Genomic DNA, 13,949 nt, shown 5'->3' with positions numbered 1-13,949 from the left:
CACCCGTTCTGGTGGCAAGGGACTGTCTCCACTGATCGAGCTGTGGTCCAATAATTCACCTAATGAGAGTTTGCACACATAGGAGAGAAGAGAGTGCAGGTGTTTCTGTAGTTTTTCCTTTTTTTTTTTTCCTTGCTTCCCTTACAAAGGGTAAGTCTCTGCTGCACAAGTTTCCCGACAGCGGAATGCAAGCAGGCTGCCTGTCTTATCTCCATTTGCCCCCTTCTGTGCAAACGCTTTAGTCACTTCCCTGCAAATTTAATGTTTTTTCAACTACTGACGTGCTCCTCTTCCCCGCTCTGCAATTATGAACCGACGTGCTGATGTTTTAAGTAAGACGTTTTGTTTTAAAATGTGCAACATCCAAATTTACAAAAAAAAAAAAAAAAAAAAAAGATAAAAAAAGACAGCTCCCTCCCCAAATTCTCTGTGATGCTAATTATAGAAATCTCAGCTCTCCAGTAGAAATGTTAGTCAACAGAAGGTTCGGCTCTTTTCAAGGGCTGGAGCTTTGGAAAAATATACTGAGGATGGTGCATCCAGCTGGGAGATATAACAGGTATGTGCCAGAGGTGAACACTGAGAGTCTGGAAACGCAAAGAGACTTCGGGGTCTGCCTGTCCCCTTCCTCCCCCAACACCTCAAACGCTGCATTGTTGGTTGCTCTTCATTTTTAAACCATCTAACAGTCTGCTGTCAAGACACATGTGTTGTTTTCATAGAGTTGGCACCAGAAGTTTTTTTTTTTTTTTTACAGCTCAATGTCGAGAAGGGTAACAAATATTCCGGGTTTGCTCTGAAATCGTTACAGGAGGAGTTCCTGCATTGTACATCACGAAGGCAAAGCTCTTCCGTCAGGGTTTCAGCCTGATGATGTTTCGGGCTGTTAGGGTGAGACCCCAGACTCTGTCCCCATCAGGGCTTAGCATACATTTGCGAAGTCATTCTGGCGCTTTTTTTTAAATTAGGGAATCTTATTTACATACTGCATTCTCTTCTTGCACAAGAAAGCTGGAGGAATTTTTTTTTTCTTCTAATGCATTTTAGAGGTGATCTGACATTTTGTAATGGCTCTCAGGTATGTGTAATCCAGCCTGTTCAGTGTCTGCGTTTTCCAAAATAACACTGGAAAATTATTTGGGTTCCTGCTTTTTTTGGACAATCATTACTCTCACTTTTTCCAGGTTGACCTATAAATGTCCATATGCTGCAGGGTATTTGCAGTAGGTGTAGGTTCCTTTGGAGACGGTCTTGTGTGGGAGACAATATGACAGCTCATCTGCATAGCACAGGCATCATACCCCTGACTTGATTTAGCAGAGAGTCCTGGATCTGGAGGCTTCTCCCATAGAGCCTGGATATTTAGGGGATTGCTCACATACGCTGCGCGCTCACGCAGCCTTGTGCAGTCTTTTTTCTGTGGGCAGCTCACACAGAATCACAGAATCACAGAATGGCCGGGGTTGGAAGGGACCTCTGGAGATCATCTAGTCCAACCCCCTGCCAGAGCAGGGTCACCCAGAGCAGGTGGCACAGGAACGCGTCCAGGTGGGTTTGGAATGTCTCCAGAGACGGAGACTCCACCACCTCTCTGGGCAGCCTGTGCCAGGGCTCTGCCACCCTCAAAGGAAAGAAGTTCCTCCTCACGTTGAGATGGAACTTCTTATGCTCCAGTTTGTGCCCGTTACCCCTTGTCCTGTTGCCAGGCACCACTGAGAAGAGCCTGGCCCCATCCTCCTGACACCCACCCTTTCAGTATTTATAAGTGTTGATAAGATCCCCCCTCAGCCGTCTTTTTTCCAGACTGAAGAGACCCAAATCCCTCAGCCTTTCTTCATGAGAGAGGTGTTCCAGTCCCCTCAGCATCTTGGTAGCCCTTTGCTGTCCCATCTCCAGCAGTTCCCTGTCCCTCTTGAACCGGGGAGCCCAGAACTGGACACAGTACTCCAGGTGCGGCCTCACCAGGGCAGAGCAGAGGTGGAGGATGACCTCCCTCGACCTGCTGGCCACACTCTTCTTGATGCCCCCCAGGATGCCCTTGGCCTTCTTGGCCACAAGGGCACATTGCTGGCTCATGGTCATCCTGTTGTCCCCCAGGACTACCAGGTCTCTTTTCACAGAGCTGCTCAGCCAGTTTGAGAATAAATCACAGCGTGCAACAGGCGTGGCAGAGCCCGGACTGAGGGCACGACCTCTGCTCTTGGAGCTCCACACTGCACCCAGACATCCATCCTGCGTTGTTAAAAACTCTGTGTTAACGTACAGCTGGAAGATTTTATGTGAAAAACTGTGGTGACGTGTATAACAGCAGTGATGAAGGCTGTACTGATAAACTGGTGGAACTGACATCCCCAGGAGAGCGTTCAAATGCCACGACTTTTATCAGGAACAAGTTGTCCTTAGAATTGCTGAACCTATGTCAGACTCTTGGAGTCGGGAGGGGGGAGGGGAGTAATCTTGAGCAGCTGGGATGCAGGTTGTAAGCACGAAATTGGGATGAGGTGCAGGAAAAGGATCTGTGTCACACCGTGCCTCAGCATCCCTTACCCTGTTACACTTGCTTGCCAATGATTTTCACCCAGCAGCTAAGGAATTTGTGGGCCTTTAAGTGTTGTTTTAAAGATGTTTGGACAACAAATACCCTTCCCATCTCACGGGTGTGTTTCAGAGGAGGACCGAGCAGTTGGGCTGGAACACATACTGGAGATAGGACATTTCTCTTCGTTTTGGGATCTTTTATGCTCTGACAAGGTGTTTTCCATGGCTAAGGATCCTACAGAACAGCCTGTGAGTGTGGCGGTGCCATCTCCTGTTGGGTTTTTTGTGTCTAGCGGGACCCCTGTGGGCAGAAGCTGCTCTCTGGAGTACTCAGCCCCATGGAGGGACGTGGCATGGGCTCACCGGCTGTGCCAGGACAGGGGACATCACTGCCATGCGGGGCTGCGATGGACGAGTGATGCCCGTCAGGCATACTGGGTAGGCGTGCTGGTACCTTTTGCCATCAGGTTTTCTGGGCCTGTGTACAGGGTGCCAATGGGGTGTTTGCCCTGGGTGTCAGTCAGAGACAGCTGTGGAAAGGTGACCCCATCTCCGGGTGTGTCAGCCACACTGAGGGGCTGTAGCAGGAGCTGGACTCTGGCTGTCAGTCCTACTGGGGGGGTGACAATGGCTGGTCTCCGAGTGACATTCTCACTGGGGGTGGTTGTGTCAGCCTCACAGGAGTGTGACGGGTCAGGGGCCAGGGGTGGTTCCCACAGCGTGTCACTCGTGTTGGGGGTTGGAGCAGGCGTTGGTCCCTGGCTGTGTCAGTCACACCGGTGTGTGTGACAGCGGGGCAGTCTCAGAGTCTCAGTTACACTGGGAGAGCAATGAGGCTGGTTCCTGACAGTGTCAGTCACACGGCGGGTGTGCCAGGGGTGGTCCCTGCTGGTGTCAGTCACACTGGGGGTGTGACAGGGGCGGTCCCTGCTGGTGTCAGTCACACTGGGGGTGTGACAGGGGCGGTGCCTGACAGTGTCAGTCATGCTGCGGGTGTGACAGGGGCAGTCCCTGCTGGTGTCAGTCACAGTGGGGGTGTGACAGTGTGACAGGGGCGGTCTGCCTGTGTCCATCCTACTGAGGGTGTAAAGACAGCTGGCCTCCAGATGTCAGTCACAGTGGAGGTGTGATGGGGGCTGGTGTCTGGCTGTTTCAGTCAAACTGGGGGAATACCAGGGACTGGTGTCTGGGTGTCAGTCACACGGGGGGGGTGACAGGGGCTGGTCCACGACTGTGTCATTCCCACCGCGGGGGGGTGGGGGTGCGTGAGGGGCCAGCCTCTGGCGGTGTCAGTCACATCGGAGGTGTGACAGGGGAGGTCCCTGGTGGTGGCAGTGACATTGGGGGTGTGACAGGAGTATGTCACACACACAAAGGGTTGTGTCAGTCATACAGCTGTGTCAGTCATACAGAGGCCAGTCTCCTGCTGCGAAAGTCCCGCCGGGGGTGCGACCGGGGCCGGTCCCTCAGTGTCAGTCTCCTGAGAGTGTGTCAGTCCCCTGAGGGTGTGACAGGGGCCGGTCTCTGGAGGTGTGACAGGGGCCGGCCCCTCAGTGTCAGTCCCCTGAGGGTGTGACAGGGGCCGGTCTCTGGAGGTGTGGCGACGGCCGGTCTCCGCCTCTGCCGCTCACAGGAGGGTTCGAGGCGCGGAGGCCGGGCTCGGTCCCCCGGGGGCGGGAGTGGGCTGCGCCGAGCCGCCCTTCGGGCTGCGGCCGCCGATTGGCGGCGGGAGCTGTCCGTCAGGCCGGGGGCCGGGAGCGGGGTGTTTACCCCTCCCTACAGAGGGTCCTGCCACAAGATGGCGGCCGCCGGCTGGGCTGTATTTGCCGCTGGCGTCGCCCGGCGCGGTGAGGGGCCGCGGCGGCCTCCGCTCCCCCCGCGGGGCTGGGGCCGCCGCCGCCGCCGGGGGGCAGCGAACGGCCCGGCTCGGCCCCGCCGGTGAGGGAGTGCGGGCGGCGGGGGCTGCTGCGGGGAAGGCCGTGCCTGGCTGGGCCGCGGGCGGTGTGAGGTTCCCGCCCGCCCATCGCCCTTCTGCCTGTGGGGAGAGACTCCCTCCGCGGGGTTTTGGGGTGGCTGGAGTGAAGCGCCGTGTTTCAGGCAAGAGCTGCTCTCTCCGTTTCCTTTTTAATCAAAAAAAGGGTCTCCCAGAGAGCGCGTGTCTTCCCAGGGCACTGCTAAAAATGTCTCACGCCACATCAGGTACTCCAGTAAAATTCCTTTATGTTGAATGGTTATTTGAGTGGATTATCAAATGCTTTTCTGGGTCAACCTGTTAATCCAAGAGTTACAATAAAAACAAGTTAGTACAGGTCAAGGCTGTTGAGAGAGCTACTCAGCAGGTAGAGATTTCTCCTTTAACTCCTTAATGAGCTTGTGTATGTGTTTTGTGGGCTTTCAAAACTAAGTGTATATAAGGTATATGTGCAGGTGAGAGATGCATCTCCTCTAAACCCATAGCCTGTCAATGCAGAAAGCCATAGGGTATGAATCTTCTTGCATTTGCACCTTCAGCCCTGCACCAGATGGGTCGGGTTGTTGGTTTGCAGGCTCCTTTACAGTCTGGCACGTCCAGCACTTGGATTGAGCTGTCAGAGTTGGGCTGGGGATGTTTGCAAAATCAGACAGTGGTTTTGCATAGAAGTTTGCTGACAGTCTTAAGTCGACACATGGCGCAGGAAAACGCAGGTTGGAGATACCAAAGCAAACCAGAAAGTTATCACTTGAGCAGTCTGCTTTTTGCTGTCCTTGCTTAGTTTCTTCCTGTTAATTGGTCCACGTTCTTTACAGCCTGACTCTAGATTTTGTAACTGTGGCTGACTTTGGCTGTAGTTGCTTTCTCAATGTGCTCGTTTCTTCCGAGTGCCCGGTTTATGAGATGCCAGTTGACTGGGACCCAAAGACCTAGAAGATCCTGGCAAGCTTCACAGCAAAAAAGGATTTGCTTCACAGCAAAAAAGGAGCTGGCTAGAGATAGTGGAGCAATTACTTGCTCCAGGTGGTTTGGGAGAGGAAAGCATTATTGATCCTGAACCTTCTTTCAGTCTCACTCTCAGCAGGGAACTACTGGAGCATTGGCTGTTTCTCTGTGGCTGTACCGTGTTGCATGTGGTGTAATCAGCTTTGGTAGGAGAACACTTGCTGTTGGGTGCTGTGGTGGTGGTCTTGCAAAATTCAGTATCTCTAACAGTAAATGGTCTAAACTAAGACTATTGCTAGTCTTTCACCAGAGTTCAGTGTGCTAAAGGGAGCCCGTCTTTCCCCTGGGGACTGAAAAGTTCAAGCTTCAGCCAAATATCAGTTAAGTGTCTCTGAATTTAGCCCCTACTTAAAACTTGCAGGGGTTTTTGTTTTCTGTAGAAGAGCCTGAAGCTCTCAGATGTTTAAAGTGTTTATGGCAGTCCTAAAACAAAGTAGCCAGATGTCAGTGGAGAAACCTATATGGCCAATAAAAATTCAAATTTGATGGGATGTGATTTTAAACCCTTAATAATAATAAAAAAAAAAGTTTGCACTTTATACGGAATTTTAGTGGAAACATGGGAGTGTAGAGTCTAATCCTTTAAAAAAAAAATAAAATTAAAAATTACTCCAAAGGAGATCTAACTGACAGATAGATTCCAGATGCTCATCTGTCCTGACAGACTCTTTGCATTTAAAACACATAAAAGTGAGGTAACAAAAATAAAAGGAAGGATTTGGGATCCATATATGTGTGTTGGGAATATAAATGTAGGACAGGTACAAAGCACCAATAATGTAATTTTAATAGGAATCATATATTGTAAAGAGATAGGTATTTCACTTATTTTTCTGCCTCCTCTTTGAGGATTACAGCTTATTTTTTGTGTGTCCTGGAATAACTCATCAAGGCTGATGGGAAAGGCTTAGAATGCATAATTTAACAAAATCAGGTGCTTATAAATACAACACATGAAATAGAAGGCAGAGTACATTTTAAATACCTCGGTATTAGATGGAAAAAATAAAATATGTGAAACTTGATAGAGCTAAGTATATTTGTTGGAAGACCATACAGTATGATACAAGACCTCTTATTTTTGTTTTTTATTTTAAGGTAGAAGGGAAACATCAGTAGAGTGGCCTGCTCTTCATTACTGGAAGCAAGAGGTTAATTTTGGGACTGTGCTCATGAATTGTGAAGACACAGTGCACTGAATAGAGTTGCCCTGGGTCCTCGATCTAACCCATGAGACACTATTTGGAGGGTTCTGCTTTATTTATTACTGCTAAAGTATTTTCAATTAGCTGACGTCTTAAATGCTAACTTTGCCTGGCAGATAATGAAATTCTTGTTTCTTTTCTAAGGAAGCTGAGGTGGAAGAAGGCAATCGTGAGACATCACAGGAATTTGTACTGCCTGTCTCTACAATTACTAACAAGTAAGCACTATATGATACCGTGGGATGGAGGTGGACTTGGTTTCTGTTAATGACAGTTGTCGTGCAGGTGAGGAACACTCAGGCGATTCCAGACAAACCTCAGAAAGGATGGCCTGCAAAGCCAGCCTGCAGCTGGAGGTGGAGGAAGATTGCTCACCACCTTCTAGTCCTGGGTGTCCCCTGCTAGACCTTTGTCCGACAAGAAATCCATATAGAACTGCAGTGCAAAGGAGACCTTTGAAACTTACTACCAGAAGTGTAATTCAACCAATCCAGCAACTTTGACCTGCAGCGTGAAGAATGCTTTTCCTTTTGAGGTTCAGAAGGGATAAGTGAGGGTGATGAAAACATCATTCTTATTGATGCTTTTGAGGAGGAGGATCTGGAGCATCTGGAGATGCTTTGATCATTTCCTCCATGATCCTCTATGAGGAACACCATGGTTTGCTAGCATTATGCCCTTCCTTGGAATGCTGCCATTGTATCGGGTTGAAGTCAAAAGAGATGTGCAGTTGTTGGGTATCGTCAGGACTAGCTGGACTCATCTGGGCATCTGTGCTTGTAAGATTGGCATGTTAAATAAGAGCTTTTGAGCTCACGTGGTTTCTAAGTTATGGTGGCTTTGTCTGTATTATCACCACCCTCTGGTGCTGGTTTTGCAGAAGTGCCGCTGTTGGGCTGCACAGCCGACTTGGCCAGAACGACTCATCCATCTCTTCTCTCCATACATCCTCCCATCTTTTAATGCATTAGTTGTAATAAACCATGATTTGGATTTTTTAAAAAAATGGCATCATCATCATCTGCACCCCATGTAAACGTGCTTGGCTGTGCAGATATTGGTGCCGTATGTGATTGTATATGACTAGAATTTTCCTTATGAGTACTGATGAGTGAGGGGGAGGGTCACGTGCTTGTCTTCCATAAGGGACATGGAAGGGGTACGTGATTCCGTGCGTCTTGGATTTAGATGGAAGAAAGCCGTTACCCTGCCCAGCTACTGCATTGCAGTAAGAAATGTCTAAGAATTTTAAGTTCAGAAAAATGACAATAAAAATAATGAAAATCTCCTGAGGTTTTTTTGCTAGTTTGTGAGAGTTGGAATGATGGTTCTTTCTCTGCGAGGTTCACCACACTAAGCAGCATGCAGGTTTCTCATGGATTCAAGGACTGTCATTAAAGGAATGCTGCTAATTTATTTTTTAACTGCCTAATCTGAAGAAACTGAACTGCCGCTTACTGTGCTCTCAAAAGTAGCTCGCTTTTCCATGTGGAAGGAGTAGGTACGTTTCTTTTCCTCACCCTGAACTCATAGCTGAGTAGTTTCTGGTTTCATGTTTATTTTTAGAGAGATCTGTGAGATCACAAAAATGTAGAACTTAGGGCATTCTTATATACCCTGTTTGCGTGCTGGCAGTGTACGCTCTTGTTCATTTTTAATTTCAGTTCTGTGTTTGCTGTTAATTGCAGAAGCCTATTTCCAAAACCTGTAGGGATTTTGTTAAGAAAAGACAGCAAGATGATAGTGGTCCAGCGTGCAACATAACCGCAGCATTAACAGCGGGAGCAATCTTGGTGAGATTACATGGGGAGAGTAGTTTTGACTGCAGGGAGGGCAGAATGGGTCAGTACGATTGACGGGGGGGACAAATGCAGAGCGCTGAGGGGACTGGGTCAGGGACCACTGGTTGTAGTGGAACAGAAGCTGTTGGCAGGTTCCCAACGGGGACTGGACTTGGGACGGTTCCTGCTGAAGAGTTATGTGAGTGATGGGAGTGTAAAAATGGACGTGTGGGAATGAAGCGTGTTGACAAGGAGTGTGAAAAGGAGGGAGGGCTGCAGAACCTCGGGAGAAGGGGAAGTCTTCCAGAAATGGTGGAAATTTCTACTTCAGATTGCTGTTGGGATGGTTCAGCCTGGAGATGAAAAGACTCCAGGGAGACCTTATAGTGGCCTTCCAGTACCTAAAGGGGACCTACAGGAAGAATGGGGAGGGACTCTTTATCAGGGAGTGTAATGATAGGACGAGGGGCAACAGTTTCAAACTGAAAGAGGGGAGATTTAGATTGGATATCAGCAAGACGTTCTTGCCTGTGAGGGTGGTGAGGCACTGGAACAGGTTGCCCAGAGAAGCTGTGGCTGCCCCATCCCTGGAGGTGTTCAAGGCCAGGCTGGATGGGGCTTTGAGCAGCCTGGTCTGGTGGGAGGTGTCCCTGCCCATGGCAGGGGGTTGGAACTAGGTGATGTTCAAGGTCCCTTCCAACCCGAACCGTTCTATGATTCTATGAAGGGCACCCGCTGGCTTTCAGCCAGCGCTTGACCCACCTGGATGTTCCTCCGCACCTCCCGGAGCCGGAATGGGGGGAGGAGGGGGTCCCAGCGCCCCCCCCCCCAGCCGGACCCACCCCAGGTCGGCGCCGCCGGAGCCGGGGGCTGGCGCGGGGGAATGGGCTGCCCGGGTCCCGCCCCGCTGCTGGCAGCCGCCGGCCGCTGCGGGCCTCGCCGCGCCGGGCTGCGATTGCGCCGCCGCCGCCGGGGGGCCTCCGCGCCGGCGCAAGGGGCTGCGCGGTGGCGGCGAGGCCGAGGGCCGCGGCGAGGGAGACCCGCAGGTAGGGCGGGAGGCGGCGGGGGGGACCGGTCCCTGCTGCGGCGGGGCGGGCGCGGCACCGGCGGCTGCGGGGTGGGATTTTCCCACGGGGAAAAGTTTAGGGTTTCGTTCTGCCTGGGGAAAAGAAAAAAAATATCTTTTTTATCTATTTATATTAATTTTATTTTTTTTTAATTATTTTTCAGCCCGCATTGCGATTTATATATTCCCACCCAGCCGTGGAAACCGGACGGGCCTTTGTTGGGGAGTTTTCTTAAGCCAAGCAGTGCCAGCCTCCCTTGAAAAGTTTTTTTTCTTCAACAAAGGGAATAGGTGAGTTCCCCGAGCCGGCGGGGCGCTGCCGGAGGTGCGCAGCCCCTGCCGGGAGGTGAGGAATAGTTCCAGTTCTCATGCACGCGTTACTAAATTGATGGGAACGGCCCGAAGTTGGGGGGTGACTTGAGCCAGTCTGTTCCAGGCAGTGACTAATGGAGACGACTAATTCAGGCTTGTTTTCTGTATCACTGCAGAAGAAAGCACAGCTTGTGTCTCAAATGAAGCTGAGATGTGAATAAGACCTTTCACTTAATGCACATCGCCCTAGTGCCTTTATAACTGTTTAAACCTACTGAAACTGAATCGACAAGCTTTATGTATGTGTGGAAATACAGAAATATGTACATTTTTACGTATATATGCTTTTATATATCTATATGCTTATATTTGGAGAAGTCTTACCCAGACAAAAGCAGTTAAAAGGAAGTGAAGAAACAGCAGGAGTAAAGGGAATATGAAAAGTGGGTGTGAAGGAGAAGGTGGGGGTCAGAGGAGCAGCCGAGATACCCATCAGGATGGGAAAAATGCAATTTCTGAGCTTAGAGTAGCGATTCAGTGTGAATGCAGGTTTAAACCAGGTGAGTGAAAGCTCCCTGTGGAGCTGCTGTCAACAGAGGCTGCTGGGACAAATCTAGAAAACCTCTTGTGAACCCATGCTTTGGTGTGGCATAAACGAAAGCATCTTCTTCGCAAGAAAGTCTGTGACTCAGGCAGGTGTTTCTGACCAATTGTGATTGCTCGTATTTTCTGCTAGCAAGGCTGGTCTGCAAAGGGAGTTTACCCAGAGAATTTGAAGTCTGTTCCAGTGGGCCAGCTCTGGAGGCCAGCCAGCTGTGCTTTGAAGCCTGGGAGGACAATTGATAAGCTTTTTGGATAGCTCTTTTATGTCCTTCCTTGCGTGTGTCCTTTTTGCATGGTGTTAGCTGGTAGTGGCACAGGGACCCCAAATGTCCTCAAGACAGTTAAAATAGTGCTGGTCAGGATGGGAGGCCAAAGGCACTCCTGAGCTCTCCAGACCCCCCTTCCGTACGTTACTTCTGAGTTTGGCTGTTTGACTGACACAGTTTCTGGGTCTCATTGCGTTATCTAACTAGTTTCTGAAAGGAAACACCTTGTGACTGGTGCTCCTAGTTCATATTTAGCAAGGTCAAAACAAGGATTACACGTGAATCCTCGGAAAAAGACCTGTGGTGGTGGCAGCTATGGTGTGGGACTTTGCCTAAAGTGTTTGCACACCAGAGTTCTGAAGATATCTCGTCTTTAGGTGGATTTAAAATTGAACTTATTTATCAATTTATATTTGTAGTAAAGGCTGAGTTATGATAGAGGATTTAACTTCATTAAATGTAGTCTGTCTGTATTTTGTATGCTGAATGTATATTTTCTACATATATAATAGTCAATGATTATATTTCTCTTACTGCATAACTAATAATCTGTCCCATTCTTTTAATCGGGGAAAAATCTTCACTGTGATAATTTTATCTTATGCTAATATCAGAAAAAATCACTGATGTTTTATTTTCTAGGGAGGACTGTAAAGAGAACTGAAAATGAGATGGACTCACCATGAAAGACCTGAAGCTCTTGGTATCCACATCATGGACGAGCTGCAGATGAACACAGCACATGCCTCAGAGGATGGACACGAACGTGGACTGGGACTCTGAGAATAACATTTGTGACACAGGTGAGAAGCACTCAAATTATTCCAGAAAGACTACTAAGGTGGGCCACACAGCTAGCCTCCAGAAGGAGGTAGATATGAATTACTCGCAGACATGCAGTCCTCGTTGCAACTCTGCTGGACCTTCAGGTAAGCAGGAGCTTCCTGCAGAGTTGCGGTGTGAAGACAAAGAAACCTATGAGACCTACTACCAGAAACGAGGTGAGAGTACAGCTGGGGTATTTGTTCCCTCCAGTACCAGCTTTGACCTGCAGTGTCAAGATAAAGATTTAGAGCACTGTTCCTCTGAGCAGTCCAAGAAACCACGGCGACGACTACGTGATGATAATGAAAACACTGTTCTTGCTGATGTGTTTGATGAGGAGCCGGAGCGTGTCTCTGAGGAAGCTTTGCCATATCGATGCAAGAAGTGTGGTTCCTCTTTCCATGGTATGAGTGAGCTGCAGGAACATAAGCGAACTCACCTTGTGGAAAACTCATACCGATGTCCTGTCTGTGCCAAAGAGTTCTTCCGCGCGGCAAATTTGCGGATGCACAAGCTCATTCATTCTAGTGACAGGCCACACAAATGTCCAGAGTGTGACAAGGGTTTCATTCGCACAGCTGATGTCTGGAGGCACCTACGCAATGTGCACAAGATCGAGCGCTCCATGGTGATCTTGGGAAACGGCATGGCTAGGAACCCGTGGTCGATACTGCACCGTGACCAGCACACTGTTGAGTATACTGATCAGCCTTGTGCCGAAAACCAAAAGGCTGAGGAAGATGACTGTAAACCTTATGCCTGTCCAACGTGCGGCAAAAGTTTTGATAAGCCTAACCTGCTTTCCAAACACAAGGTGATCCACCGACAAGACAAGCCCTATAAGTGTCAGGAATGTGGCATGGCGTTTGTCCAGCTGCTCAGGCTGAAAAGACACCAGCAGACTCACTCTGGGGAGCGCCCCTTCTATTGCGAGGAGTGTGGAGGGACGTTCACCCGGCTGGCATCGCTCCAGCGGCATCACCGCATCCATACGGGAGAGAAGCCCTACTCTTGCAGTTACTGTGGTCATTCCTTCACTGAGTCAGGTACCCTACGGAGGCATGAGCGTACACACAAATTGGACAAATCTTAATTCTTAAGCTCACTTGTGATTGTGGTCTCCTGGTGTAGAGTCTTACCTGAATGAGGCCTGCTCAGTTGGGCTGGAGAAAGCACTCAACTGCATGCGCTCTGGCCAGTCCAGACCCACTTCCCAGCGGTGGCTGATAGGGAACACTACATCATGGCAATCTTTGGAACCTCTACTTGTACAGATTGCACTAACTGGCTTTGTATGAAAAAATAACCTAATTACCACTGAGTAATGAAATGTGAGACTTGTGAAGACTGAAGTCATTCACGTGTGGTAGCACTGTCCCAATTCGCTGAACTGATGATGCATCAGCTTGAGCTTTTTGCAAGGGTACGTGGGGTGTGAGACTTCTCTCTGTAGCCTTGGTCACTGAATAAATTGGCCTTGCCCTCTGGAGTATGATGGCTCTTTGGCACTGGGTTTGGAGATCTGTTGTTGCAGGTCTTTGCTAAGTCAGAACAGTCCAGAGTTGTCCCAGTATCCCTTCTCTCCTTGCATTCTGCTGAGTTTTTCTTTCCAGTACTTTTTTTATTTGGAGGGGAAGTATCATGTTGGTTATTTAAAAGAAAAAACAAAAACAACAAACAACCACAAACCAGTTCCTTAATAAACTCAACAGTTACCGTCTGTATTTCATAAATGTTTCTATCCAAGGGAATACCAGTCCCTTTTCTGTGATTAGTTGAATGTCTGTTAATAATGGAAAGAGTGTTTTATTTTCACTATGACGGTGCATGTTCTTGGGGTGAGGGATTTGGGTACATTTTTGTCTCTGATGAAACTGTGCACTCTAAATCTGTCCAGCTGAGTGTTATAGTAGCGAATGTTTGAGAACACAAAATTCAAAGAGCAGGAGAAAGACCAAATTTAAGCCACTTTTGCTACTCATTGCATAGGAGTTGTCTTCATTTAAATGTTATCACATACAACTACTGGAGAGAGTCCAGTGGAGGGCTACAATGATGATCAAGGGAATGGAGCACCTCTTATGAGGAAGGGCTGAGAGACCTGGGTCTGTTTACGCTGGAGAAGACTGAGAGGGGATCTCCTCGATGCTTATAAATATCTAAAGGGTGGGTGTCAAGAGGATGGGGTCAGACTCTTCTCAGTGGTGCCCGGTGACAGGACAAGGGGCAACGGGCACAAGCTCGAACACAGGAAATTCCGTCTCAACGTGAGGAAAAACTTCTTTACTTTGAGGGAGATATTCAAAACCCGCCTGGATGCGTTCCTGTCCAGCCTGCTCTAGGTGACTCTGCTTTGGCAGGGGGGTTCCTGGATCT

General features: G+C 49.0%; 1 protein-coding gene across 5 annotated transcripts; it reads left to right on the top strand.

The window, feature by feature from the left end:
* Positions 1 to 4,308: 4,308 nt before the first annotated feature.
* LOC134519783 (zinc finger protein 501-like) lies at positions 4,309 to 13,058 on the top strand. Of its 5 annotated transcripts, none has more exons than XM_063344390.1 (4): positions 4,309 to 4,737; positions 6,865 to 6,938; positions 9,732 to 9,858; positions 11,391 to 13,058. In XM_063344390.1, the coding sequence occupies exon 4, from the start codon at positions 11,491 to 11,493 to the stop codon at positions 12,664 to 12,666; it is 1,176 nt and encodes a 391-aa protein (XP_063200460.1). In that variant the 5' UTR covers positions 4,309 to 4,737; positions 6,865 to 6,938; positions 9,732 to 9,858; positions 11,391 to 11,490; the 3' UTR covers positions 12,667 to 13,058. The 5 variants fall into 5 exon arrangements, with proteins under 5 accessions (XP_063200460.1, XP_063200461.1, XP_063200463.1 ...); XM_063344391.1 differs by having other exon boundaries at positions 5,766 to 6,938; XM_063344393.1 differs by lacking the exon at positions 4,309 to 4,737 and adding an exon at positions 4,747 to 6,666.
* The last annotated feature ends 891 nt before the right edge of the window (positions 13,059 to 13,949 follow it).

This window comes from Chroicocephalus ridibundus, chromosome 8 (genome assembly GCF_963924245.1).
Source record: "Chroicocephalus ridibundus chromosome 8, bChrRid1.1, whole genome shotgun sequence".
Lineage (NCBI taxonomy): Eukaryota > Metazoa > Chordata > Aves > Charadriiformes > Laridae > Chroicocephalus > Chroicocephalus ridibundus.
The sequence above is the reverse complement of the archived record's forward strand: the minus strand, read 5'-3'. Positions and strand labels throughout refer to the sequence as shown.